Here is a 27,938-nt window from a genome sequence, read left to right on the forward strand (position 1 = left end):
CCACAGTTCGTATGTCATTGTGGGAAGCATGGGCACAAAAGCCTGTGCTCCTCTGGTTGTTTGCCACACTTCAGATGCTGTGCCAATCGTCCTCCTACTTACAATGCACATCAGCACACAAAACATGAATGTTAGAACACTTTCAATGATCCATCAACTCTCCCTACCAATTCTCCCCACAGACGTTCGTTCATACAAATCTGTCACAATTGGGCCTGTGCCGGCTTTGCCTGCCTTCCTCTCGTTCTGGCTGGCTGTGTACATATCAGAGGTGCTAGCAAGATGATATCATGTTTCCGGCTGGCCAGCGAGCCTCTCAGCCAACCCTGGCTTTCTGTTTGCTCAGGGACTGCAGGAAGTCCCAATGCAATATCCACTCAGTGCGTCTGGGCAAGCCCATTAGCTACTTTAGCTTGGACTGGAGTGGGTTAGAGAGGCTATCCCAATCTCTTTTTTTTCTGTCTGCCTCTCTGGTGCACCTCTCCATCTTTCACATATACTCTCTCTCTCCATCTTTCTCTGTTTATCCAGCCACAGCTCTGCTATCTCTTCACTTCAAATTGTTCTCTATCTCTCTTACTTATTCACAGTTTACATCACCGCGTTTCATTCTCCCTCTGCAGTTTTTTTTTTTTCATCTCCCTTCTGCTATGATAAACCAAAATGAAAGAGAAATACTGCTGTGGAAACATGGCAGGGCCAGAGATATTTATCCAGTCCCTTGCAGCACAAGATGGAGAGGATTAAAAATATCATACTTGCTCGGCTGTAAACATATTCATCAGGGGATGGATTATCTGTTAGTTGTTTCCAAAGAAACAAGTTTGCCTGGACATTCAGTCCTAGCTTTAAAATCCCGAGCAGTAACAAAAATCCTCTTTGACAAGATGCTATTGTCTAAAAACTCACATAAAGCCTGCTTGATTAGCAATTTATTAATTTGGTCAAACAATACTTAGCAGCTAGAGCTAGAGCAAAGACAAGCTAATGAACTCAATCAGAGGAAGTTAGTTGTTGACCCTGCATCAAAAATATGTTTAATATAAAAACATCTGGCATAACAAGTTGGCGCATATTAAAAATGTACTAATAACCTCTCAGAGAATCACAAATCAATAATCATAGTGCTAATTACTGCCAAGAGACATCCTGTGAAGAGGTGCAACCGTGAGGGAGGTAGGTCCTTTGTTAAAGAGGAGGTAAATCATTCATGGCTCCCTCAAGGTCGCAGTCTGCACAGCAAATCCATCTAATAATCTCAATGAAAAGAAACACTGCAGGTGAATGAATGAGTCTGGTGATGCTATGTGGCGATCGCAGATCTGAATGAGAAAACAGAGCCCTCTGAAAGTGTTCTCATGTCTAATGTGTGATATCATTATGAACTCAGAGTAAAGTGCATAAAAGGTGGCAAAATCTGCGAGAATGGTCTGTTAGTTAACCTCACAATGTCGCTGCAGGTCAATCTCAACATGATTCATGACCTCCGGAAGGAAATCTTCGCTCCGTCTGATCTTTAGAGGCTCTGTTACCATCTCCATGGAGACAGACTGGACACAAGAGCACAGCCATTCGAGGTAAATGAACGTGGAATCAAAATTAGGATGAGGTAAAATAAGGATTCTTTGTGAAGAGGGAACAAAAATTGGAATTAAACTGTAAATTTATACAGCTTGAGCCATTTTTTTCTCATCGGATTATGTAGCTACATCAAGGATGAAGCTATAATCAGTAGGGGTTGGTTTGCATTAATAATTTTTTAAAGAGTAATTATAAGATTTGGTCAGCTTTGAGTCATGGCTAAAATTAGAAGAGCTAGAGAGCAAATATGTAATCAACAAGCCACAATAAGAATAACAAAGAAGGAAGGGAAAAATCCATTTTTGGAGGATGAATTTGTGGGGTCAGACTTTTTCAGTTCATTTGCAGAGCAAGCAGATTTGAATAAAAAAAAAGTTACAGTGGAGTAAAGAGCCCTGGAAGGGAACAAAGAGATGTTTGTCTATGTTTGTGAAAGAAAAGAAATATGAGCGAAGAGAAGAGGGAGGTAAAAAGTGAGGCTGTAAGCTGAGCTGGCACAAAAGAGAGATAAAGGTCAGAATAAACAGGAAATGCAAAAACAGCCTTCTCTGTGTCAATGTCACCCCATTTTCAACTTTGTTTTCACACTTTTGTTTAATTTCATGTTTTGTTTAATCGCTTGCCTTCTCCTCCACGTCTCTGTCCTCTGTCTCTTTCTGTTCCTTTCTTTCCTCTCTGGCAGCATGAAAAACGTCCTTGTCTGCTCCAAGATGAAATGCCTGAGCTTGTGAGGGCAAAAAGAGGTGGCAGAGAAGGCAAAAAAACCTAAAATAACTGCACAATTAAGCCTCCAAACCAGCTTTTCCCATTGATTTGCTGTCTAAAGCAAAAACAGGGAGCAGCAAGAAATGTAAAAAGAGGGGAGAAAGTTGAGGAAGGAGGAAATTGGATGAGGAGGGAGGAGAAGTAAGCAAGAAATCCAGCTTTTGAGGCCAGAAGAAAAACAGACCACTTGATTTTCTTCCTCTCTGTCCTTCCACCATCTTGCTCCCCCAGTCTTTATTTAAATTCTATTTTACACTCATATTGAATAGCCAGAGGGCAATATCATTTAAGTTTCCAAGTGTGCTGTATAATGGCTTCTGTATATGCACGTTCTCGAGGAAGACAGAGACACAAAGCGAACACTGTCCTGGTTGCCTGGAATATGTGCCACATGTGGAGCAAGTCATTATATAGTCACCACACCTAGACCAATGCATTTAACTGAGGGGTCAAATACATTTTTCATAACTACAGCTGTGACAAAAGAAATTGTTTCAAGTGTGATGCAACACTTTCTCTACAAACATCTCAACCAAGAAAAGGAATTTTGCCACATGAAGAAAAACAGCTTAACATCCCTGTGAAGTGATAGAAAGTCACAGTTAGCATCTTTAAAAAGAGACAAATCTCAAAGAGGGGAAGGTTGCTTCTTGTGGCTGATGGGCTGAATTTTATATAAACTGAATCAAATTTGTTTTACACAACAGCTACACTCCTAACAAGAGAATAAAATCTGCTGTCTGATTTGTGAGACTTGATAAAGAGCAGTGCAGAAACATGCTAACAGCTACAATATTTTCTGATATTTTGCTTACTATCTTGATTATATTTGCTTGCATGTTAGCAACACCTGCTAACCAACACCATGAACGATTGATGACTTTTATGAGAAACCTAAGCTACTTCACTCGTTTCATGCACCTATTTAAAAGCTGTTTTCTGGAATATGCATGGATGAAGATGCTAAATTAGTAAATTAGCTGCTTCAGTAGACATCAGTGAGTCATCCAATACGCTGCCACTCACTGTAGAATAAATAAATGAATCATGATATATACATACATGATATATACATATACATGGGGTGGCATGGCTCAGCAAGGCAGAGCGGTCGTCTCGTAACCCGAGGGTTGCCAGTTCGATCCTCGGCCAAGTCAGGTTCATGTCGAGGTGTCCGTGGGCAAGACACCGAACCCCTAATTGCTCCTGATGGGTCGTGGTCGAGCGCCTTGCATGGCAGCTGCTGCCATCTGTGTGTGAATGGGTGAATGTGATGTATAATGTAAAGCGCTTTGGGTATCATCCCAGGTACAGTAAAGCGCTATATAAATACGGACAATTTACCAACACAGTTATTAACAGGACAAGCAAATAATCTAGCTATATTTTCATAGAATACTTGTATTATAAAAATATGGCAACATATTTCATAAAATGTTTTTGTAGAATGGATGAAAATAAATAAAAAGTAAAATGTAATAAAAAAAAAAGTATCACTGTAGATATCTGTAGCAGTTAAATATTGTATGTGAAAACATGTCGAAAAAATTAAGTATGAAGGGAATAATAATAAATTTTAATAAATTTGAGGAGGTAAAGAGGAGGTAATACAGCAGCAGCCGTAGGGCTTATTTATGCTCAAAGTTAATCACACATATGAACAGAGCGTTCTGTCCGTCCTTTGCGTTCATTCCATCTGTGTTTTGGTACATTTTTAGAAAGCTTGCGGATGCGAGCCCCAATGAAACAAACGGAAATAACCTCCAGTAACTCGAGGTGGCAGTGTTGAGCAGTATAGCTCATGTGCGACCAGCACAAGGAACAAAGAAGAAGAAACGCATATAATAACTGCGCAGACCTCCACCATCTACCCTGGTGCCTTTTTATTTTGATTTTTAAACGTGCATTATCATGCACTCTTCCAAAATTGCAATCTTGAAACTGATGTGGAGTGCAGAAATAAACTTTTACTTGCATGCAGGGCAGTGCAAAGTTCATTTTTTACGTTTGGACGTCGGTTTCAGACAAGCAGTTAACATGGATGTGAATGAGATCATGGTAATGCACATTCTCATAACGAGAAATAAAAACACTCAGGGCAGTCGATGGCCAAAACAACAAAACAACCTGCTAACATGGCTTTTCCACTTGTTAATGTTCATAGAGGGTGGTCCGGGCAACAAGAATGGGCCTATCTTTTTCTTCACAGAGCATGTTTATGGTAAACACACTGAATGTAAAAACACTGTTACAGTTAACAGGATAGAAAGTAATTAGCTTGTTTTAGAGTGTACCTGTGTTTGAGAAACCTGTTTAAATGTGATGAGTTTGGTGTTCAAACAGCATTTAAAAACATTCAAGATGCTGTAGCACTTCTAACTTTCTAATTTTACATGTAAATACAGCCCAAACCACAGCACAGCTATTGCCTTTTACTTAAATGGATAGTAGTTTTGTAGATTACCATGTGCTTTAAAAAATCTGGGCTCCATTGGAGAAGAGTAGCAGCCTTGCAAGGCACTGAAAGCGAGACATATTTTGCCATAATAGGACATTCAAATGAGCATGTGATGCCATCTAGTTAGATTAGGTGACTTATAACAATATTAAATACAAAGTGCAGCTAATAGTATTCAGTTTCAGACTGAATAAAATAAACCTTTCTTCAGTTAAAGCAAGCTGACACTTTCATTTCCACTGTGTCAATGAAAGAAAATGGCAAAAAAAAAAAACCTTCAAGATGTCACTTCTCTAATAATTTACGTAGAAAAACGACAAATTCGATGCAGCTTTCATCTGAATTACAGAGCAGGGCCTTACCTCAGAAATATTTGTGACCGTATCTCTGCCTCCCTTCCTCCCTCCATTTTAACCTTCTCAGGAATTACAGTAGCACAGGTCCATTCTGTGAGGAAGATGGTGCTGCCAAAGCCACTCTCCTCAAGGTGATCCCACATCAAACGGCTGCCACGCATGCACACGTAGGCAAACAACACACACTCCCACAGTCTCTCTTTTATTCCTCTCAAGTGCTAAGGGTAAAGCTTCAAAGCAGGTCAAACTCACAATTGTTGTTCAGTTGACTCATTGACTTTTAAACTATGTTTGCTTAATTTAGAACCAGCCATGTTTTTATTATAATTCTGTGACCAGCGTGGATAATCACATACGTAAATAAAATCCATTAGGAGTGAACCCCTCTGCTTGAATGGTTACATGTAGCAACATAACATATTTTATCCGACTTGCACTGAATAATTCATACAGTATGTTAGATATATGTAAGAGAACAAAACACACTAAAATAGATTTCAGCTGTGTTTAATTTGTTTACACACAGCTAAAAATAACCTGAAGCATATGCATCAAGAAGTGAAATCAACCCAGAACCTTCAAACATTTTTCAGCATCTCGGATATTCAGGAAATAGCGTCGGAGGTTACGCAAACATTTTGCTGACCTCTCTCTGTTGTACCTTCCTGAAAATAGTAACTGAAATAATCCATGCTGACACAAATTAAAATAAAATAATGCAAAAAGAAATCGTTATTGTAAATTAGTGCCATGATGGCCTGATAATTTCTTATTTGAGAACGACTCTTCTTTGTTGTGCTATGACAGAGACAATCACTTCTACTTATTGACTTATTGGCTGTAATTAAAAGTTTACATACACAGAGACACAAAGAAGCAAAGTGTGTGCACATACACTTTATGACACATCCCCACCCAGCAATATATATATATATATATATATATATATATATATATATATATATATATATATATATATATATATATATATATATATATATATATATATATATCAAGTCTGCATGTTTTCCCTGAGGTCTCCTCTAATTTTATAATTACAGTCACACCCAAAAATCCGGGGTCAGTCTGTTACTGCTGCATTGTAAACAGGCAGCACACACACAAGTGCACACACAAGTCTCTTAATCTCCTGATTGTATCTCCTCTCTTATCTCACTCTCCACTGAGTCACCACATTCTGCATGCAAATTTGCCCAAAGATCAACCAGAACCAATCTCAGCCAAGTCCTACAACTTATACATGTAAACACAGTATGTGAAAGAACCTGCCAGATTTGAAAAGACACCTTCAGTTGTCAGTTTTAGCTAAAATACCGGGATTTAAACCTGATCAATGGGACTTTTTCCAGAGCAACTTTGCTTAAAGTTTTTTTAAATGTCTGCCATGCATACCCCTGCCCTGCATTGTATTTTGTATGGCTTGCACATGCCACATCAGTAATGCAGATCCCATCTTTGCCGAGCTAAAAGTTAGCCCTCGATGTGTTAAAAGGAGTCAAGAGCAGACCTAGATCAAATTTTTTCTGCAACTTGTAAAAATGGCCCATGGTTTAACAGTTAATACCATAAAAATCAAACTCATCAAATGAATAAAGACTTTTGACTGTTACGGATTATGTAATCTTATTTAATAAGTGCCATTTACTCCAATGTGGACATGATATAGTGATAACTTCACACTAACTAACAAAACTAATCCATAGAAGTGTTTAATCTCTAAATATATCAGACAGTTAATGATGACACAAACATTGTGAAACCAGCATAAGTCTTGCATTTAATTACAGTGAAGGCAAAATCTATAAAGCATAAGCAACTGTTGTAAAAGATTCAGAACACCTATGCTTATATCCCCTCCTGGTTGTGTACATTGCAGAGAAGAAACGCTAACACTTCTGTCAGAAGAGATAACGCTTGAAATCCAACATGAACACTTTAAAACAGAGTTGTTTAATTTGAAATCTGCTTCAAAAAGCCAGGTACCGTAATGCATCTTGTTTAACAGAATCCTGACGTAAAATGTGGAAAGAGGGAGCTGTTGCCATGCTTATTAAAGATGAGGAGAACCATCTTCTAGTTTCTGACTCTATCAATCATCACTTATAGGTGCATCAATCTGTGCAGGACCCACATGATTCAGAGTCACTGTTTCCCACTAAGTTGATAGAGTCGCTGTGGGTGTCTTGCTTGTCATTGGCTTTCACTGACAATTAAACCTATAATTTCATAGACGATATACAGCTCCGTGATGCAGAGCTGCTGTCAAGTATCATTAGGTCTCTGCGCTGTGGTTTGAAGGGGGGGTGAAGGGGGAGAGAGCGGAAGAAAGACAAAGACAAGGGGAGAGTGGAGGGAGGAAGTGATCCAGTAAGTTATAAAAAAAAAAATGACAGAGAGATGGTTACAGATGGCTCCTTTGATCAGTCCTGATGATAAATGGACAGAGGGAGAGTCAGGCAACAGGGTGAGAAAGAAGTGAGATGCAAAAGGTGGTGACAGGACTCACCGTGGCCAGCTCGAAGAGAGGTCGGGGAGCGATAAATGGGCACAGGTGGCTGGTGGTGCCTGGGCCCCTGGGGACCCTGTGGGTGATCAGGCCGAGGCACGGCCGGGGGCATGGGGGCACCAGGGGTAGGGGACAGGAGATGGAGATCTGATGACGAGGATGGGGAGCCCCAAGCAGAACCCAACACCATCCATCCCACTGCAAGAAGCATCCAGAACAGCTGGCCCTCCTGGGGCTTTCCTTTGGGGAGCATGGCTCACACCCCCCACCCTCCTCCTCCTCCTTACTGAAGACAGTAAAGCAGATTTACAAGGATCTCAGAAAAAGTGACCTTCCAATAGTCAGGACAGCAGCTAACTCCACAGAAAGAGAAAAAGCTCCCTGTTAATGTAGGATCCTGGCAAATAAAACGCAGCTCAGGCTGATCTCGTGGACTCCTCTTGTCGGGAAGCTCCAGATATCCTGCTGGTCTTCGTACGCTTGCTGGCTCTTAGAGCCAGAATCCAATATGTCTTTACTTTCTTTTCGCAGCAGGATCACCCCCTTGGCTGCTCCTTTCATGACAACGCAACCTGTTTTTGTGAGTGTGTGGGTGTTTCCGAGCAGCCGGTGAGATTGTGCAGGCGCGCTGTTTTGTGGGCGACACCTGGAAATTGTCCCTGCGCGCTCTTCCTAACCTGCAAGTGTAGAGTTGAGTGACAGGAGAGGGGACAGCCTGCGCTGCAGCTCTCTGCCCGCTTGCTCCGCTTCGCTTTGCTCTGCACAGCTCCGCTCTGTCAAGCTGCAGATAAAACACAGCCTCAGCTATGAGACTGGGGAGGAGGGTGAGATGGAGGGAGGGAACGCGGAAAGATGTGGAGCTCCGGCACGGACAAACTCACAGCTCTCTGTCTCTCTATCGCTTCAGCATCAACGCACTCCTCACATCCTTGTGCAACAGAATCTCACTGTAAGCTGTTTTTTTTTCCCTTTCTTTGAGTTTGGATCCAATATTTCACTGACTTTTTGCTCCCCCTCTTTCTCTTTCTCCAGCTCTTCCTTCTTTTTCTGTTTGTGGAGAAGTGAACTGGTGCTGGCTTGTTAACCCAAGATGACCAAAATTCTTAGTTCTTGGTTTTACTCCACAAGAGAATGACACAGATTTGCAGACAGAGAAAGAAAGAGAAAAAGGCACGAAGAAAGAAGAGGATGAGAAAATGAGGAACTGGTGGGAGGGGGTGAAATGGAGGGGAGGGCAGGAGGACGCCAGAACGACGGAAAGTGAGAGAAAGAGAGGAGGATGGGGAGCGGGCTCAGGTGAAACTAAGTGAAGATGATGGGACGGAGGGAGGGGAGGGGAGGGGAGAAGCGGCAAGTGGGCCAGTCTATGCAAATCCTCCCCAAGCAGCGAGCAAATCAGGGAGGCAGGCAGCCACTGCAGAGGAGTGGGCTGCCTTTAGTCACAGGCAGAGGAGATATAAGGGGTTGGATGGGGCGAGGGGGGGAGCGAGGGAATGAACAACAGAGAAAAAGAAGTATGACGATGAGGGAGAAAAAGAAAGGGAGGTATGATTGCTGTGGTCCTTGTGTCTCTGGTTTTATCCCAGAATCATATTTTTAAAACCAAGCTTGGGGTAACGTGGTCTCACTTTCCCTGCAACAGCATGTGACCTCTTCTCCCTCTATGTTTTGATGATTCTGAAAGCCTATTGAAACTACACCACGGGAAAAAAAAAAAAAAAAAAAAGAAGAAGAAAAAAGAGAAAGGAAAAATCCATGCATAATTTACACAGTAACAGATTTTGTGAATTTCAAAAGGGTAAAATCTCTCTCCACTCAATAGAAATGACAGAGAAGAAAGGCTCCCAGTCCCTTTTCTGTCAGTCTTTTCTTCTGCTATCTGAATGTTTGGGGTGGGGGGGTGGGGGGTGCTTGCTTCTAGGCCTTGGGAGAAATACACACACAAAGTCAAACTGTGGTCTAATCATGTTTGCTTCAAATTGTAATTTAATTTCACCCCAGTGTTCGCTGGTGACCTTTCGCATCAATGCAGAGATATTCCAAACAAGACAACGGGAACGCATGTGCCCATAGTGGTGGCTAGCACATCTAAGCACTGCGAGTGCCACTAAACTTCAAACACATGACTTATTACCGGCTTTTTGTTGCATTTGTTCTTTTTGATTTATTAATTTAGGGGACCTGGTGGCATCATCCTTTGTGAGCTTGTTATGAGTGCAGAACACACAAATATGTCATGGGCCGAATGAATGAATGCCGAAGGAGAGTGGACATTCCGACACTCACTGATCCATGAAAAAGAAATGAAGCTGAGATTCATGGATACAGAATATATATAACAACATTAAAAAATCATGGAAGGTGGTGGGAATACAAATATTTAAAACATGCATTGCTGAATAATTCTTTTCTTTAATATTTTGCTACTACAGCTGCTGTCTGGAAGCAGCTAGTTAAGGTTAATGTCATATTTGCCTTCTAAGTTGTGCATAACATGAAGTGGGAGCAGCCTTGCTCATTGTAGATGAGAGTGTGAATCCAAACATGCGCTTGATTATTGGTGGGAATATTTACCCTTTTCCACAAAGATCAAGTAGGAATTCTGACTTTCAAAGAGTGAGAAAGGACCCAGTTTCTTAGTTCTAGCCTGAGCAGGTTTATTTAATGCAGTCATAAAGTGGCAAAGAATTGCAGAAGTATGAATCAACTTTTTATATGCTCTCAGAAGCTCTTGTTTCCTTCCTTGCCTTCCCAAAAAGCCATCTCAGCTCTGGTTCATTCGAGGGAGGCCCAAATGTTGGCTTCCTGTCAGTCATTTGTGATGTTCTTCCAGTGTCTGAATTAAAATCAGCCTCACTTTATCCAGTCTAACCTCTTAGAGCTTTGTGGCCCATTTCCAGCTTTAGCAGGATAAAAGATTTCAGTAGACTCTCCAGAGAGACACAAAGAAAGATTCAACAATTAACTCTATAGGAGATGTTGTGTCTCCAAACATAAACTTGGAGTAATACAACAATATCACTAATTAGTAATATATAATTGAAACATTACAGTCAAATACATTTTTCAACCACACTGGGAAATGCCGTTTTTTTGTGTGTTTTTAGTTTTTCCAATCGCTCAATTCAAGCAATAAAAAATGGAAAACGAGCCAAAGATTTTTACAAAAGATGTTGAACGTTTTGTAAAGATCAAAACAAGCAGAGTCAAGTCATGCTTGTTTTTAGTGATCGATTTGTTAAAGGTTTGTTGGTTAGGGTCCTTCTTTGTTAGCTTCTGCTATTTTGTGGGTAAATTAAACCTCATGGTAGAGATAAAAGCTGTATTTGCTTTCTTGTTTTACTTGTTAAGATTTGTGGTTGCTAAGTATCAACTCGTGAGTTGAGCTAAGTTTAAAGCTAATGTTTTCATAAGCTAATGTCCTAGCAATGTTTACGATGAAGACAACATAAAGTGGACTCCTATAAAAGAATCCAGGCCATGATAGAGTGAACAATCGCCTCCACTTTGTTTACACCATACACACATAATGTAATAAAAACACCAAAATGCATATTTAACAGGAGCAAGACTTATGAATGATCTGTCAAAAAAGGTCATAATCCTAATTGTTTTCTTTAATCCACACACAAAGTCAGCTTCTAAGCTTTTCCATGCTTTCATCTGTTTGGCTTTGAGAAACTCGTTTGAAGCACTAGAAATGATGGCTAACATTTCAAAACTAGGACTTATAAAGGTCTAAAGCTGGATTTATACTCGCGCGGCACTTGGACTCGAGCCTAGGGTTACAATGTTGTGTTGCAGTTTTTCTTCTGAATCTGAAGGTGGCAGAAGGGCTGGTGTTGGCTGGCAAACTCCACAGGACAGAGTTCTTTCGATGGTTCTTTCTGTAGAACAACAATGATGGCCAACATGGTGCAGTAGTGCATGCATATTTCCTAACCTCCTCAATCAGTCTTTCATTAACTTGATGAGAGTTAATGAGAGACTTGCATCTTTCTTGGACAGCATCAACCATTTTATTTGCTGAAAAAATATGGGCCTGCGAAAGTCAAGTAATAGACCCCTAACCCAGCCCTTGCAGGGGTTGGTGAGATGAAGTTCACATCTTTGTTGTATAAGCATGTGTGTGAATTTGTACAAGGTTAAATTAGAATATTTACTGTTGGAAACCACACATTTTTTCTTATTACTTCTCACTGGAACCGTTTGTCTTAAAGAGAGTTGGTCCAAAATGCACCTTCAGGACAAAATGTAAGGAGGTCAAAAGGGTTGCAGACAATAAGAAATTGCTTTCAGGTTTTTTTTAAATATATTTTTCTGCAAATAAACAGTTGACAATATCTTTTCAGAAGCAATATAATGCCGTTTTGGAGCATCGTTAATGATCAATGCTACATTTTACTGGAGTGCCTTTAACTCATGCGTGTATAATTTAGCAAGACATAAAGTAGTGATGCAGTTTGAGGCTTTGTTAAATATCAGCATGGCAGCACCATCTGGGCTAAATGAATCACAATAAAAATTAAATTTACATGCAACCATTCCAAGTCTAATCTAAGTACATTTAGGTGAAACAGAGCTGCAGCTCAGTTTGCGAGGAGCCTGCCTGACCATAATTTCTCTGCAGTCAGTCTGCCTTACCAAGAAGGGAACCATAACGAAGACTGACAACACAACAAAGAGAAATGTCCCCTCTGACATTTCATCCAAATTATCTCCTCACATTAATTGTCTTTTCTGATGAAAGATGCCAACATATTATACATATATATATATATATATATATTTTCCTTTTTATTCAATTTGTCACATGTACCTTATTGAAAACTAATATAATGCCAATTTGTGGACATTTCAAAGTGGTACTCTTCTATTTCCAATTAATACCTACGCCTGGAGTGAAAGACTCCTGGGAAAGAAACTATTCAGATTACTCTACTGTTAAAGGTCTTTTAATTCAACCTTGCAATTTTCAGGAAATTTACTACTGATGCTATTTAAAACTAGAATCATGTCAAAATCACTCTCAGAGAGCCAGATATTTTCAATGCAGATGGGATGCTCTTCCTCAAACGCACGTCAGCTATAACAGCTGCTCAGCCCCTAGGTTTTTTTCACTCCTTCATTTGCATACACACACTCACACATAAGCAAACAAGCCACCTGCACAGCTCATGCACACATAAAACAGAAACCAGTGCTTGATTTTCTGTTTCAAAGCCACACCCCAACGTTGGAATCTGGAATGTTGTGTGTTTCGCTTCACACTTGTCAAACCTAAAAAAAAAAAATCTTGGGAGCATGGAGACTCATGCTGACTCAGTAATGAACCCTCGTTAGGATCGTGGCTAATTAGTGTTTTACATTATGATTTCTCTGCGGTGTGTTGGTGACAGATGAAGTCTGTTCTGCTTGCCCGGCATGCAGGCAAATGAAGCACAAAACATCTTAATGTTACGGAAGAGTGGGGACACAGAAGAACTAAGGATAGAAACACTTAACTCTATTAAGTTAATTAATAACTAAATACTACTATTCCATGGAAAAACATTCAGCATTTTCTGTATGAAGAAAACTATTGAGATAACTTGTTAACTTGGGTTTGAGTAGGCCAAACCCTCAACCAAAGAGGCAAAGAGGTTAAGTATAAGAAAAAAAAAATCAATAATTCTGGAAATATACTTGTAAGACTTAGTGAAAAAGTACATTTAATTTCTCCATTCATACCATACTACAGATTCTTGTGATGTGATTGTCAACAAGAAGGCAACTCCATAGGGTCCTCCTTATGTTAATCAGGTGCTCGTCAGGTTTCTTCCCCCTTTCCTCCAGTGAGTCTAAACTAACTGTTGGAGTGTGACATTTCAACATTCACGCATACCCACACAAACAGTTCCCAACCTCTGTTTGTCGACGTGACAGCCTTTAACAGAGGATTGGAAGAAGGACAAAGCACATCTTCTGGTATCCGGAGCAACAGAGTCTGGCAAAAGAAGCACATGACAAACTCCCAAGTGGAGGAAAAAAAATTAAAAAAGGAGTCAACGTCAACAGCAGCAGAGTAAACAGCGTTTGAAGCCGTCTTTCAAGTGAGCTTCCTCACCAAACTGCAAGCATGTGTGTGTGTGTGTGTGTATTTGGGGAGCTGCTGTTTTATCTGCTACTCAGCAGTTCGCATGCTCCGGTGCTGCTAATCTATTCTACGTCCAAGTCAGAAGCATTAAGCTGCTGCATTTCCAACAGAGGCACTGGCTGTTTACTTAAGGAAATACAGAACACACAACTATAGAGACACACCAGTAGTCTATGGATCTGTAGCTGTTTATTATAAAGCAAAAAAAAAAAAAAGCAAGGGTGGGGAGAACAAACAGCAAACTTTTGCTCGTCTGCACCCTGGTGGATCAATAATTATACAATGACACACTACAAAAAATGCAAAAAAAAAAAAAAAAAGTTAGTTATTATTTTATTTTATACTTGTTTCTTGAGTCAGTCTTTGAACAGTCAAGCTAACCACCTAATGTATCCTTAAATTTTATTTTGTCCAGATTTCGTCCTTCCTGCTCTACATCTGTTTTAGTTGGCTGTTAGCTATAACCCCAGCATACACATCTCTCATATTTGTTATGTTTTAGGTGAACTAAACTTCCCTCTGACTTGACTAAGACAAACCTAAAAGCCATCCGTGGAGAGATGAATGCACATGCAAAATCACATGTCCGACTCCTCAGCACACATACACACACACGCAAACAGTGGACTCATACCCTGCCTATGGCTAAAGAGCAGTGATCCATCCGTTGCACTGCGCTGAAGCCTAACACACTTAATAATGGATGAATCATAAAATCAGAACTGACAAGCAGCAATTGAAACGTGGCCGTTTGTTTGAAAGATTAAAAATGCAGCAACCCATCTTTTACTTATGAATGAAGCCCTGAAACCACAATCGGCCATCTTGGGGTGAGCTGAAGTGAGCCGAACCAAGTCATTAATGTGAAGCACAAAATGCCGAAGTAAAGACTTATACAATACAAACAAGGAGATAAAAAGATGAATATTTCCTGGGAACGACAGCATCTAGTTTCCATCAAATAATAACTGTGCCAGCTTTCAAATGCCTGACCACTGTGAGAAAGTAGCACTGACATTTTGTTAGTGGGACTCTATTAAAAATGAATTACTAAACTACAGAAATTTATTTTTGTTTTCATACCCAATCTGAATGGGGATAAAATCCACATCCTGGTATGTTCCCCTTGGTGCGAGACGAGGAACAATGCAATCTCCAAAGCCTTTGGAGAGAAAATTATTGTCACAGTAGAGATGTCTCTTTCTCCCTTTATATCCCACAAATAAAGATCTGTAAGGATGAAGCTTTCATTGAAAAAGACTTCTGCACAGGAAGATTCTTCATGTTTTGAAGGTACACACTACTTTTTTACAGCCTACGTTTTATGTTCACTGTGGCACCTGCAGTCTTTAAACACAAGCAAGAGCAATGATAAAATACTCAACAAGATTAATGGCGCCAGAAGAATGTGGCTTCTCTAACCATAGACCAAAAGCAGAAACACTATGTTATAACAGAGTCTGACTACAGCTTAGAAGCAAACTGGAGGGCTGTGGAAACTCAGCCCATTTAGGCTATTTTACTGCTTATCTGGTACACAAACAAAATACAAAGCACCTTTGTTGTCACGGAGATCATCCAAGTCTATATGCTAAATTAAAGTCACATAATGACAAGCCAGCCATCCATTTTTATACCAATTAGTCCAATTCAGAGTTACTGGGAAGCTGGAATCTATCCCAGGAGTTAGCAGGCGAGAGGCGGGTACACCCTGTATAGGTTGCATGTCTATCGCAGACTGATGACATGCAACGACAAAATTAAAGGGATCTCAATGGGCCTCATTCATCAAAATATTCTTATTGAGCCTCTTAAATTTCTTAAGTTGGATTTAAGAAATTTTCTTTTTACGAAAACCCTCCATCAGATTTGCAAACATGTTTAGAGAGCACAACATTGTTTGTATCTGATTGGTGAATAATTCATCCCAAGATGAGGACAAATCTAAGAAGAAAGATTCTCATGAATGCCACAATCTAGATTTTACTTTGAGTAATAGCAGATGTGAATTGATTTGAGTTCTGTTGGCAAAAAGAAAAGAAGACTACCTCCATTTTTCTGCATTCAAGTTATCATTACAAAATATCAAATTGTTTTCTGTTGGCTTTTGCTGATTTTGGCCCACATTTTAGTTCAGTTGCATCTTTTGCTTAGCACTCAGATTTAAAAAAAAGAAAAAAAAGAACAAATTAGGAAATTCCTAAAGCTGTCCTAAAACTGTTTAAAACTGTAAAATATTGCTGTTATTTCTCTGGCAAACAGATCTCATGATTCACCCTGCTTCTACACCCTGCCATGCTTTCCCCCAACACAGAGATAAATGACAAGGTGATATTATCTAGTGGCATTTGGTGTGATGCGATGTCTCTGAAGGCATCTCGGGAAAAGGTCCCAGAGATAAAAACACACTGTCATTTTTTTTAAAGGGAAAAGGATGCATCCCTGTTTCTTTTCAGTTCAACATGTTTTAACCTACAGGCAGCAGAAACAATAGAATCAAAGATTCCGTCTCATGAATTAACAAGACGTTAAATCAACACAGAATTTAACAAGCAAATCTCCAAATTTTGTTTAGTATAAAGACTGGAATCAAATGGAATCAGCTTTAAAGGTAACACATTTTCCCCATTGGCACCTTTAGATTTCATTGATTATACCTTACATCATGTTTGTTTAGCCTTTACAAAAGAAGATTAGCTGGTGAATAGGAGTGGTAGCAAACTTATAATCTCAAGCCTCAGCTAGAAAGTCTTATTTCCTTCAACAGCGTGCATCTCTTGCAGTAAACTAAAATAAAATTTTTTGTTTATTTTTTAGGAAAGTCAGAAAAGCTCTCAGCTTCCAGCTCCTCCTGCGTCTTTAGTCTTAACCTTGCACAGACATTACAGGCTGAGGAACGCTATCTGTGTTGTTCCCCACAAAGCGGCGGCTGAGCCACTGTCCTCGAGCTGATCCAGGATCAAAGGCTGAGGATGTATAAATTCAAAGAGCCACAGACACGCACATATGCGCAATCACTGCCGAGTCCCTCCATCAAAGGAGAAGTGATAAACTTTTGACGCCAAAGGATCAAAGTGTAACACTCGGGGAGCTCAGACGACTCGGATGACTTGACATAATGGATGTGGACTTAAAAAATATACATACAAACTAGACAGATTTTCTTCTAAATGCTCACCAGCACAGAGGTTGTGTTATTTGATGTGAGACAGAGGGGAGGAGAGGGGTTTGTGGAATTAGCACCACTTTACAAAAGAATGGGAGTTTGATTGCTCCATTTTACGAAGCCTGGTGATGCCTTTTTCCATTTGACAAGATTTTAATCCCTATCCTAATACACTCCAGCAAATTGGTTACGGCAAATGCACCCTAGTTTTGCCAGTGTGATCATAAACTGGTGCAATACACTAGATTGCAAAGAAATAGCATCAGCAATGTTCCAACCTTGAACTCCGACAAACATATATAACGTTTTTCAGTTTCTGTACAGGGCTTGTTTGTATTCTCTGTACAAAAAGAGTCAGGCACACAGCCAATCTGCCCCCTGCCACTTCCAGGGCTTTGTCAAAACAGTTCTGGCCAAGCGATTTACAGGCAATATATGAAATATGGATCATACCTCGTTGAGGGAGAAAGTGGCCAGGGATTTTGTGCCGTGTGTGTGATGAACATGAAGGCTGAGTAGGCGAGAGATAGATGATTGCTTATGGGATGGCAAAGGAATGAGAAACCATTACCAGCGTAATATGTTCAAGCAGCCTGTGCTCATCTGCACACACACACACACATTTAAACACACATATCATAGATTTGCAGTATGCACTCTGCTGCAGAGGCAGGTGTGTTGAGTAAAAGTCCGACATTCAATTCAACTCCTGCTCTTATAGCTGCGATTTCGTTGAAGCTTTCACATGCTCATCTCCACTTTTTGTGAAGACAACAAAGTGGTTAGAAAAACAGCATCATTGTGTGTTCAAGTGCCGCGCAGAAAAACAATTCAAAACGCCTCTGCTATCGTTAAAATCCTAATTTCACTTGTTTTTGGACAACGGCAACACAGCACACAGACAAAGCTCTCGAACCGTCCGCACCTGCCACTCAGCCCACATGTGTCACCCACAGGCCAGCTGTGTGTTGACTGGCCACTAATTTGTAGAGCAGTCAGGTACCACCCCCTGCTCCTGCATACTGTATACCACACACACACAGATGCACACACTTAGGGTTACTCCCCTGCCTCTCTTCACTTATCGAAGTGGCAGGAAGGGTGATGCCCAGCTGCCGGGCTGTCTACCTGCTCTCTGTGCATGTGTGAGTATGTGCCGCCACAGCCGCTTTTGCAGCAAAACACGATTAACTCGGCCGTATGACAGATGCCGGTGTACAAGCAGGTATGCAAACATTTCCGCCAGGTGTGCCTCCGCAGCACTGCTGTCACTGCAAAACTGTCAGTGTCTCGGAACTCATGATGTGTAGAAATATTTTGGGTCATATCTCCGGGGACTGAAAAAGGATGATATAATGCAATGAGGACTTCTGCACCTCGTTTTTCGGCTGTGTAGTATCGCAAGCTAATAGGGTTCCACCAACTTATGTTCGCCTGTTCTAAAACGCAGCAGATAATACCCATAATAACCTTGAATTGTAATGCATTTTAATAATGATATCACGCCTCACCAGGCGGGTGTAAATTAAACTGAGGACCATTTTAATCACCTCGGGGTAGCTGAATATTGGCCACCCTGTACTGGTTAGAATCTGTGCTGATACTGCGGTGGGGTGATAAATTTCAACCACAGGCCTCTTTGACCACATGCCAGGCAGGCTTCCATTTGTCTCTTCACCTAGACTAACTGTGCCATTCCAATTAGAGCTGGCTGGTGATGGGATAAAGCATGGTAGGGAAACAGTGACATTTCACACTGGGTGCTCTCTCACATGAATGTAGAGCGATTGGAGTAATTAGGGCTATAAAGGAGTGTCTCATTTCCACATGTGAGGATGCATGGATTGTCTTTTTCTGGAGGTGAATGACTCGAGAGGAGTGGGAGTACAGGAGTACTGGAAAGGACCTCTAATGATCATCATTTACAAATGGATGGTCAGTAGGTTCATTGTGTGATTCTTATGTAAATAGGCCCCAATAAAGAAAAGATAATGTAACACATTACATTTGTCTAAAAGGAAAAACTATTCAGGCTGAACCTTGTAAAACTATATGCATCATATTCGATACAGTTAATGAGACATACTGCATCACCTTGTGGTAAAAACCCTGTTGTATACAATTTGATACTCGTCTTCTTCTGGATATCTTTTGAACTACATTCATTCTAATAATTCACACGGTAAAAAAACATAAATATATACAACCGATTTTGTTTTCAGTTTTTACAATATTTAGTTAATGGGCCAAATTACTCCAAATAAAAAAATAAATAAATGTATCTGCACAACAACATAAATCTTTGAATCTTCTAATTCAAATATACTGTTTTTCTTTTCCATTTTTCCAAAAATGCAGCTTGTATTTGTATCATATCAATAACTTCTAACTCTTTCTTTTTAATATATGTGTGTATATATATATATATGTATATACATATATGTATATATAATTTTCAATGCCAAAAATAGAAACTGGAAATAGTTTGTGATCAGATGTAGACATATTTGTTGAGATGGAAAAAAAAAACAAAAAAAAACAAAAAAGAAAACATTGTAAGACCTCCTAAAATAGAAATAACAACAGTTTGTAAAAATTATATAAAGGGAAAGCACAGACAGATTTATCCAAATAAATCTTGTCTCTACTATTATCTTTATCGCCATCACTGCCTCTGACCGGTCAAGGTTTCAGCATCCTGTCCTTTCGAAGCCCAAAATTAAAGAATGTTCATTTTTCTAACATTTTATAAATTGGCAAACAATAAATGTATGCACCGCCAGGATATAAAACAGCACTAACTAATGTCTGAAGTTTTAACAGATACATTGATATCTTATATGCATCGGTGCCACGCAACTAACCTTCAGGATAATGTTTTTACAAACACAACATGAGAATAACCCCTAAGATTATATCTTGGTTCATTTCTATGAATAAATTATGGCTTTGGCATTGATGACATAAATCGTATATTACTAACACTGTTATTATGTTTTTTTTTTTGTTTGTTTTTTTTACCAACTCATGCTTCTGTTGTATGAAAATTGATGTCATCTTATCTGAAACCCCCCTCTTGATGCACTCTCTATCTTCTGATCCTCCACAGCACTCCTCTGTTACAACAACAAGAAACAACTTTTTCCAACCCATTTAGCCACACCCTCAGCTTCTTATTGTAGAAAAGACATTTTAATATCCCATAACTAAGTTACAGTAGCATAGGGGACATTATCATGTTTAGATGGTACCAGGTACAAGCAGAGGCCGAACCCATGAAATACAGCGAAAATTAGCCTAAATCATATCATTTCATTATTTCTGGGGCATTATTACATGATTGGAGTGAATTTTGTTTTTTTTTATCTGTCATGAGCTCAGAAGCTATTCAGAAAACATTTGGGATTGCAGCCATGGACTCCTAGACCTAACAATGCATATGTTAAACAAATTCTTATTAACAATAACAACTTCTAACACCCACTGGCAAAACCATGAAATTTACACACAGCTGAATTTATTTGAAAGCGCTATAATTTGTTTACTTGATTAAATTAACCAATTAATATAATTCATTTTACATACAGGCTGCACAAGTTTACTTGATTTGTAACTTTTGAACTCATAAAATGCATTCTATCACTTCAAAAACATGTTTACAGTATACACGATCACATGTAGCTTGCTTTGAAACAAATTATTATATTTTTCTTTTCAGTTATTTTCATGGTGTGACAAATGAGCATGTGAACTGGCTGAAATGCTGTCATCTCACAGTTATTGCATTAAAGTTGACAGTTATTTTGATATTATATCAAAACAAAGTGCTTTAAAATTGTTCTAAAAGACAAAAGACAACAAACTATTGCTAGGCTGAAACTAGGCTTGTAGCATATAAGCTAAAAGTCAGCTAATCTAAAATTGGTCTTTTAACAAGCGATGCTCACACTGATATTAGTAGCTAGGGAACTTATAATAATAACTTTTGCTTTTGGTGCTAAAAACAGAGCTTTTTTAAAGACTTTTAAAGAATTTTCTCATTATTGGTGGAGCTTTAAAAGATTAAGTTAAAAAATGTTAACACTTAGAAAAAAATATCTTATCGTTATGCTAATCTGACATAAGCTATGAAAGGTTGCTGGTTTTCAGTGCTATTAAAGCAATTGCTACAGCAGCTATTTATTTTTGGTGATTAGGTGAACAGCGGCACACATGGAAAAAGTGTTGTTTGTACTGATTATATTGCAGGAATTTTTTCAAGGGAGGGAGGTTCTCTAAATCTTTATTCCTCCAGCAGGGGGGCAAAGAGTGCTTTTGTGAAATGGAACATAATAATTGTGAGCATATGTTAAAATCTGGGGGAATCTAGCTCTACTTAATCAAAAACACTAAAGAAGGGATTATAAATAAAGCCTCATATATGAGAAACATAATAATCTTTATTTCTTTGTGGCCTACATGAGGTGTTATATCCATATTAGAAATACAACATGTTGCATACGTATTTTTCCAGATAAATAAGGTTTTGGTTAGCATTAATGTCAAGTATGAACAACACAGGTTAACACTTTTCATCTACAAGGTGGTATTAAGCTGCTAAAAGCTGACTGAATGTATAATAATTTTAGTCTGACATGGTGAGATAAGGCCATCGTCTTCTCAGTTTTAACCTTTAAGGCATGCAGCACACCAGCTTTCTAGAGGACAGCAAGACTTGATATAAGCTGATAGAAAGATTGTTTGCCTTTGTTGATAAGCATGTAAACAAGGTAACAGGCAAAAGATACACACACACCTCAGCTACAACTGCTTAAAACCACTAGTTTTTCTCTCACGAGTTATTGCTTACAATAAGATTATATCCACATGTATAAGCATATGTCTTCTATTCAATTTTTCCTCTTTAAGCGTTAATTCTGGAAGTGTTTTCCCTCTTAAAACACCAACTTGTAACAATGCAAAGGAGGAAAAAAAATATACAAAATCTCCTATTTATTTAGTTATTTTGCATATCGGAAACAATAGATATGAAGTCAAATTTCAGTCAACTTTCTTCATGAAAGCTACAACACTTAAAACAAAGATAGCAAATGAAAGGCACGATTTTAATGGTGCTTCCTTTGGAATGAAGCAGTGTTTAATTTGTGACTGAGGTTTGGAACACAAAACCTATTACTGCTAAAAGAGAAATCTAGTCAGCTAATTCTTGTCCTGGAAAAAGGGTGAAAAGAGCGAGCAACGTCAATATTTCAGTTGTACCTAATGGAGGAAGTGAGCATAGCTAAAATAACTTGGGATTCTGTGTCTTTTTTTGTCAGCTCTTGCTGGGCTAAGTGCAATCCCTGATGGGCCTTGGTGAAGGCAATCAAGCCTGAGCAGGAACATCTGCCCGAATGTCTCCAAACATTGTGCATGCTGACGACAGCTCCAGGCTTTTAAAAAGACACCGGCTTCCACAAACTTACTGCGTCCTTTGTCTCATGCTTAGGTTATGCCATCTTAAGACATGCTTTTGCTTTTTAATAGAGAGCTCCCCACATTAATTCAAGGGTAGCATCATTTCTGCACACACGTGAGGGGACAAAGCTCTTAACTGCATCTGACAACTGGAAAACTCAAGTGGTTGCATTTAAAATGAGTGTCTCATTTTCTTGAAAGGCAACAAATGTCCACATTGTCAAAAACATGAACAACTGATTCAAAATTAAACTACTAAAAGACAAAACATCTTTGAGGAAGTCATCATGAGTCCAAGTGAAGTAAAATAGTAAAGTATCAATGTATGGTCATAGTCAAATCCCACTTTTGTGTAGGTGGTCCCAGTGGTTACATATAAGTAATTTTCTCTAAAATAAATAAATATATAAATAAAAATAAAAATTAAGCATGGGACAGCCTGTGACAGGATTGCCCCTGAAATTAGGAGGAAAAAATTTGCTACTGTTTCTTAAACCTAAAATTTAAAGTTAGCTTTGAAAAAAAGAATAAAAACATATTTTTTTCCAAGTTGTTTTGCAAAAATTTTTCAAAGGACATCTATCTTAAAAACCACCACCTCATCTGACACCACCTTCATGGATCTTTAGATAGCTAGCAGGATTCAAGAGCTCAAGGTAACATCTATTTTACTCCATCAGGGTTCCCATTTACTTCCATAGAAAAAAGGCAATGAGACAAGTGCCGGTTTCGTACCTAATTATCTCTCTAATGAAGAAAGAGAATAGCATTTAATTACTCGGCCCCAGATTTAGACTCCTGGCATGCAAGAGGTAAATGGATTTAATGTTGCGAGGATAAATGGAGCTACAGCGATGATATGCAGATGTTTGCACATGTGCAGCAGGCGTAATAAATGTCCAAGCCGTTACAGCCTTACGTCTATATCTGTTCTGTGCTATACAAGCGGTGAGGGGTAATCTATGGTATTTAAAGCCCAAGCACTCACTTTAAAGGTGAACATGTATGCGTCTTATAGAGTGGTCAGCTTATCCGTCGGACAGTCTGTTAAAAATACACCCGTGCAGAGAAGATTTTAGAATGTTGTCTTTTTAGGTCCAAACTGTGCAACATAGGATAAAACTGTGGATGTTGCTTTATTTAAATGATAAATTTTCTCCTCTGGTATAGCAACATAATAACCACGGTAATGGATATTTTTTCAACAGTAAACACAAAGAATAAATCAGTGTCAACATAGGGGAAAAAAACAGAAAACTACCCAACTGCAATTAAATGTTTTTTAAATTGAGGGCTTAACACAGCTCAGTGTTCATCAGTGTTCAGATCCTCTTCTCTGTCTGTTTTTTTGTGAAGCACATGCATCACAGGTAGACTAATGTTTTCTTCTTTTGAATAAAACACTTCTTGTCTTCACCTCTCTAATAAACACAGAAAAAAAAAGATCAAATGCTGCCAGGGTAATGTCCAAGCAGGCAGTACAATCTTGTAGTATCAACCGTTTTTCAGATAATTGGCAGGAGAAACAGCAACTGAAGGAGCTATGTTGATAACAGTATTGCTTTAGGTGTCTGTAATGGTGCTCCAATCTGTAACGTGGTTCTCAGACGCTCTGCAAAATTGAAGTAAATTGATCCAGAAGATCAGACTGAAGGAAAGATGAATCCAAAGTCAGAATTAACTAGTTACGGCTAACACCAATCAATTTGGAGCAAAAACAGAGCTTGAATTTAAATGAAAGGTTGACTGCAAGGGCATTTGGAGAGTGGAGGCTCTAAAAATGACATGTTGACATGCCTCAGCCTTTACATCTACAGGGTGTGACCACACACAGCCGCTATGTGCACAGACACAACTGCATTATAACAATATTAATCTCAATAAGAAAATATAGTCACCACAGTGTTTACTGAAATTGTGCATATAAGTTCCATTCATATTCTTGCTTGCATGATACAGATTAATGAGTCATACTTGCATTACTCCAATGTTCCTGAGTCTTAATTATACCAATGCTCCTAAAAATACAGAGCACTTTCCTACTCTGGTTTCTCCTTTGCACCAAAAACATTTTCTTCAAACAGCAGTCATCTTGTTCAACACTTAACTCTATCGAAGTCAGCGTTGCCAGTTCTTGTTACAGAAACATATGATCTGATCTGTGAAAACAAGCCCAAAACAAACATGTTATTCAAAAACAAGCCCACAGTTGCTTGTAATGTGTTGAACTGTGGAGCCCAGAGTTTGCATTATACATTGTCAGACGCCAGAAAAATGCGGTAGTGCAAATTAATGTGTATGTACATAATGTAAATAATTGGCTTATCGCTTGCTTGGTATGATCTTACAAGGGTCTACAATACTGTTACATGGCAAAGCCTGATTCAGAATAAGGTCGTAAGTCAGGTTAGTATTGCGTTATTTCTGTACACCTATAAAATCACCCCTACTGGCCAACTATTACAACATTATTAGTACATTTTTAAAATTAAATCTTAAGCACATATAAAAAAAGTGTTTATTCCAAATCAAGGTATTAGCTTATTTCTGTTCAACATAAATTGGTCAATGTCTGATGAATACATTTAAAAAAAAAGGAAGAGTGCTAAAAAATATATTCACAAAATACATTTATGTATTATATGGCATAAATTGTCAATTTTACTTTGCTTAATGCAGTCTTTATCCACCCCAAATGTCCACTTTATTTGTTCAAAAGTCACCCTCCAAACATTAGGAATACAGCTGTGCTGGGAAAATAAATAAATAAATAAATAAACAATCTAAAATTCCTTCCATGGGCAAAGAGTTCCTTCACTCTTTACCTCTTTATAAACTTGGAAAACAAGCAGGAAGATTTTCTGTAATCCTGCTAACATAAAAAGAAAAACCAAAAACTAAGTCTAAGTCAGATGTATTTATGAGAACCTTTACTGTGATTCATTCCAGTGAAATCCATAATTTCCATGTTCTTTACAAAACCTTGAGAAGGAAGGAATGAATGAAAAAAAAAGTGTATATATATATATATATATATATATAAACTGCATGGAGCTCTTCAGGAATCAAATCTACTGTGAAACAGGTAAAGACAGCCTCGAGCTGAATATGATTTTTTTTTTTTTGCAAATTGTTTCAAGACTTTATTTCCTGTTTTCAGATTTTTGCCAATCTCTCAGTTTTGTCAATATTTACTTATTTTCAAAATGGAAAGACCAAACAGCAAGGGAGACTTGGCTATGGTACAATATATTGTTGTAATTCTATTGTGTTTACATTCCATATTACTGTCTTATAGACTATAAATTCACATAAAGCATTAACCTACAATAATCTGTAAGTTAATCAGGAATTTTTAGGAACACCGTCAGCTAGCTCACCCATTCTCGCCCATCTAATCTAATCTGTTCTGTTTTGTAAATTACTTGAGAGGTTTAGATTTTGTTCTTAGCCTTTGATTTCTCTTCTGCTCTTATCTTTCTGTCTAAATTCTGCAAATTTAATTGGTCAAGTCAAACACATAGAAAACATTTCTGCACATGCAGACACCATTGGGCATACACCCTCTATAACAGAGAGTGGATATTGCTTATAAGCAGAAAGAGGGGGCAGCATCCCCTTAACAGCCCACTCCATACCTTCAAGCTGCTGCAGCATCAGGCTGCTCAACTGTAATCAAAAGCCTTGGTTCGCCTCAAGGTCAGCTCATCAGAAAATGTTATCATGCCTGAATTATACATGCCAGCCTCTGTAACCATAAATGTTGAATATTTGGTTCATGCACAAGAAATGACAGGGAAAAAATGGAAAACAGAGAAAAGGAAAAGCTCTGAGAAAGATTACAGAAAAATACATTACTGGAAATAAAGAATCAGTGAGGTGAAAGAGTTTAAAGCCAGGGTGGGTGGATTTAACAGGAACATAAATTAAATATTGTAAACATAAACAGTTGTGTATGATAACGCTGCAATCTGACTGGAAGCAAAATTAAAATAGTTTGCTACTACAAGCTGAATAAACAATATATCCTCATGCATATACAGTATGTACTCTCTTTTAAGGGGGGCAAGATCAAGAAAATAAGGTCACTGGAGACAATCTTATCCACACTGGCTTCTCAAGATGGAGCCTTTAGCTGTTAGGTTCCAGTGTCAGACTCTTGCTGTGAACCCAAATGAGCAAATCAATAGCGTATCGAGTGAGGTCAGCCTCCTTGAACTCTAACTCTGCTTCAGTGGCTCGGCGGTGTTTCTTTCTGTACATCGCCTACCCCTCCTACGCTCGCATGTGCTTTTAATCTTGCTGAAGAGAGAATGAAAATGTGAGAATGCTGATAACCAGACAAGCAGCGGGTACCAGACGAGTCTCAGAGCCCACAAATTAGTGAACACAAAAGACGTCACCGTAATTGTCAACTAAACAACATTAAATGCCATCAAATTACTATGGAGGTATGAGCCTGCCAAAACAGAAATTATTTCTCTATTTACTTTTGTGTTACAATACAATTTATTTTCCCTGTGCATTTTAACCCATAAGATCCCGACATGACATATTTCTCACATACAGTTTCTGCGACATTTTGCTTCAATTTATGGTATAAACTTTGCTCAAAATCCTGTTAAACACTCTGATACTTGTCTTCTGTCCCCTAAAAGATAATCTAACATTTCTTATCACATTTCTTATCTTATAAGAAATTGTAGATACCCCCCCCCCCCAAAAAAAATGGTAATTTTTTTGTTACATTTTGTTAAAGGGCCAAATAAAAACCTCATATTTAAAAAATTGGACTTTTCTTACCATTTTTTCATGGGTCTGGCCTTAATGGGTTAACCATATCAGGGCCCATTAATGCTCCATGTTAAATAAACTCACAGAGCAAGGCTTCTGTCCCTCCTCTGTGTTCATTTCATGCATACTATTTCTGCCCATTTTACAGACAGGCTGCAGATACGTACTTAGATGCAGTAAACAAAGCACTACCAGCAGCAATCATAGGGGCAGTGTTGAGTAGTACAGCTCATGCCCAACCAACAAAAAGAACAGAGAAAGAAAACGTTTCACTCTATTGAAAATCTGTCCAGACCAATGCCATACACTCTGCTGCCTCTTTTTATGTCTCTTTCTTGGAATGTAAATTACCACGATTATACACTGTCACTATGTTTGTGATTGTCTGAAACTGATGCCAGAACTTGGAAGTGAACTTTGAACTGGAGCTACCTAAAGGGAGCCCTAAAGGCTGTTACATACTCCACGAGAAGCAAGAACTTTTTCTTGTTCTTGAGACCACAAGAACAAGAACCAAACAAACATGTTGGGGCTTGTTCTCTACACATCAGCTGAGCACAACTTTCTTCTCATGGGGCTCCGAGGAGTATCGTGTGATTGGTTGATTGATCGAAGTGGTGAAAAAGTACGAAAATGTATACAACACACATAGAAAGTAAGGACATGGACACGGCCACGAGCACAACCCCACCCTGACA

At 38.8% G+C, this 27,938-nt stretch overlaps 1 protein-coding gene across 5 annotated transcripts in view; it reads right to left on the reverse strand.

Moving 5' to 3' along the window:
• Positions 1–27,938, reverse strand: part of LOC121633718 (neurexin-3b-like) — a 185,880-nt gene that overhangs the window by 113,230 nt on the left and 44,712 nt on the right. The window contains exon 1 of one of the 5 annotated variants that reach the window (XM_041975913.1): positions 7,688–8,949. The exons of the other annotated variants lie outside the window; for them this stretch is intronic. Coding sequence (XP_041831847.1) covers positions 7,688–7,940 — 253 coding nt within the window. The 5' untranslated portion in view covers positions 7,941–8,949. Of the gene's footprint in view, positions 1–7,687; positions 8,950–27,938 lie in introns of those variants that run through there. 5 annotated transcript variants of the gene reach the window in all.

Source organism: Melanotaenia boesemani, chromosome 22 (assembly GCF_017639745.1).
Source record: "Melanotaenia boesemani isolate fMelBoe1 chromosome 22, fMelBoe1.pri, whole genome shotgun sequence".
Classification (NCBI taxonomy): Eukaryota; Metazoa; Chordata; class Actinopteri; order Atheriniformes; family Melanotaeniidae; genus Melanotaenia; species Melanotaenia boesemani.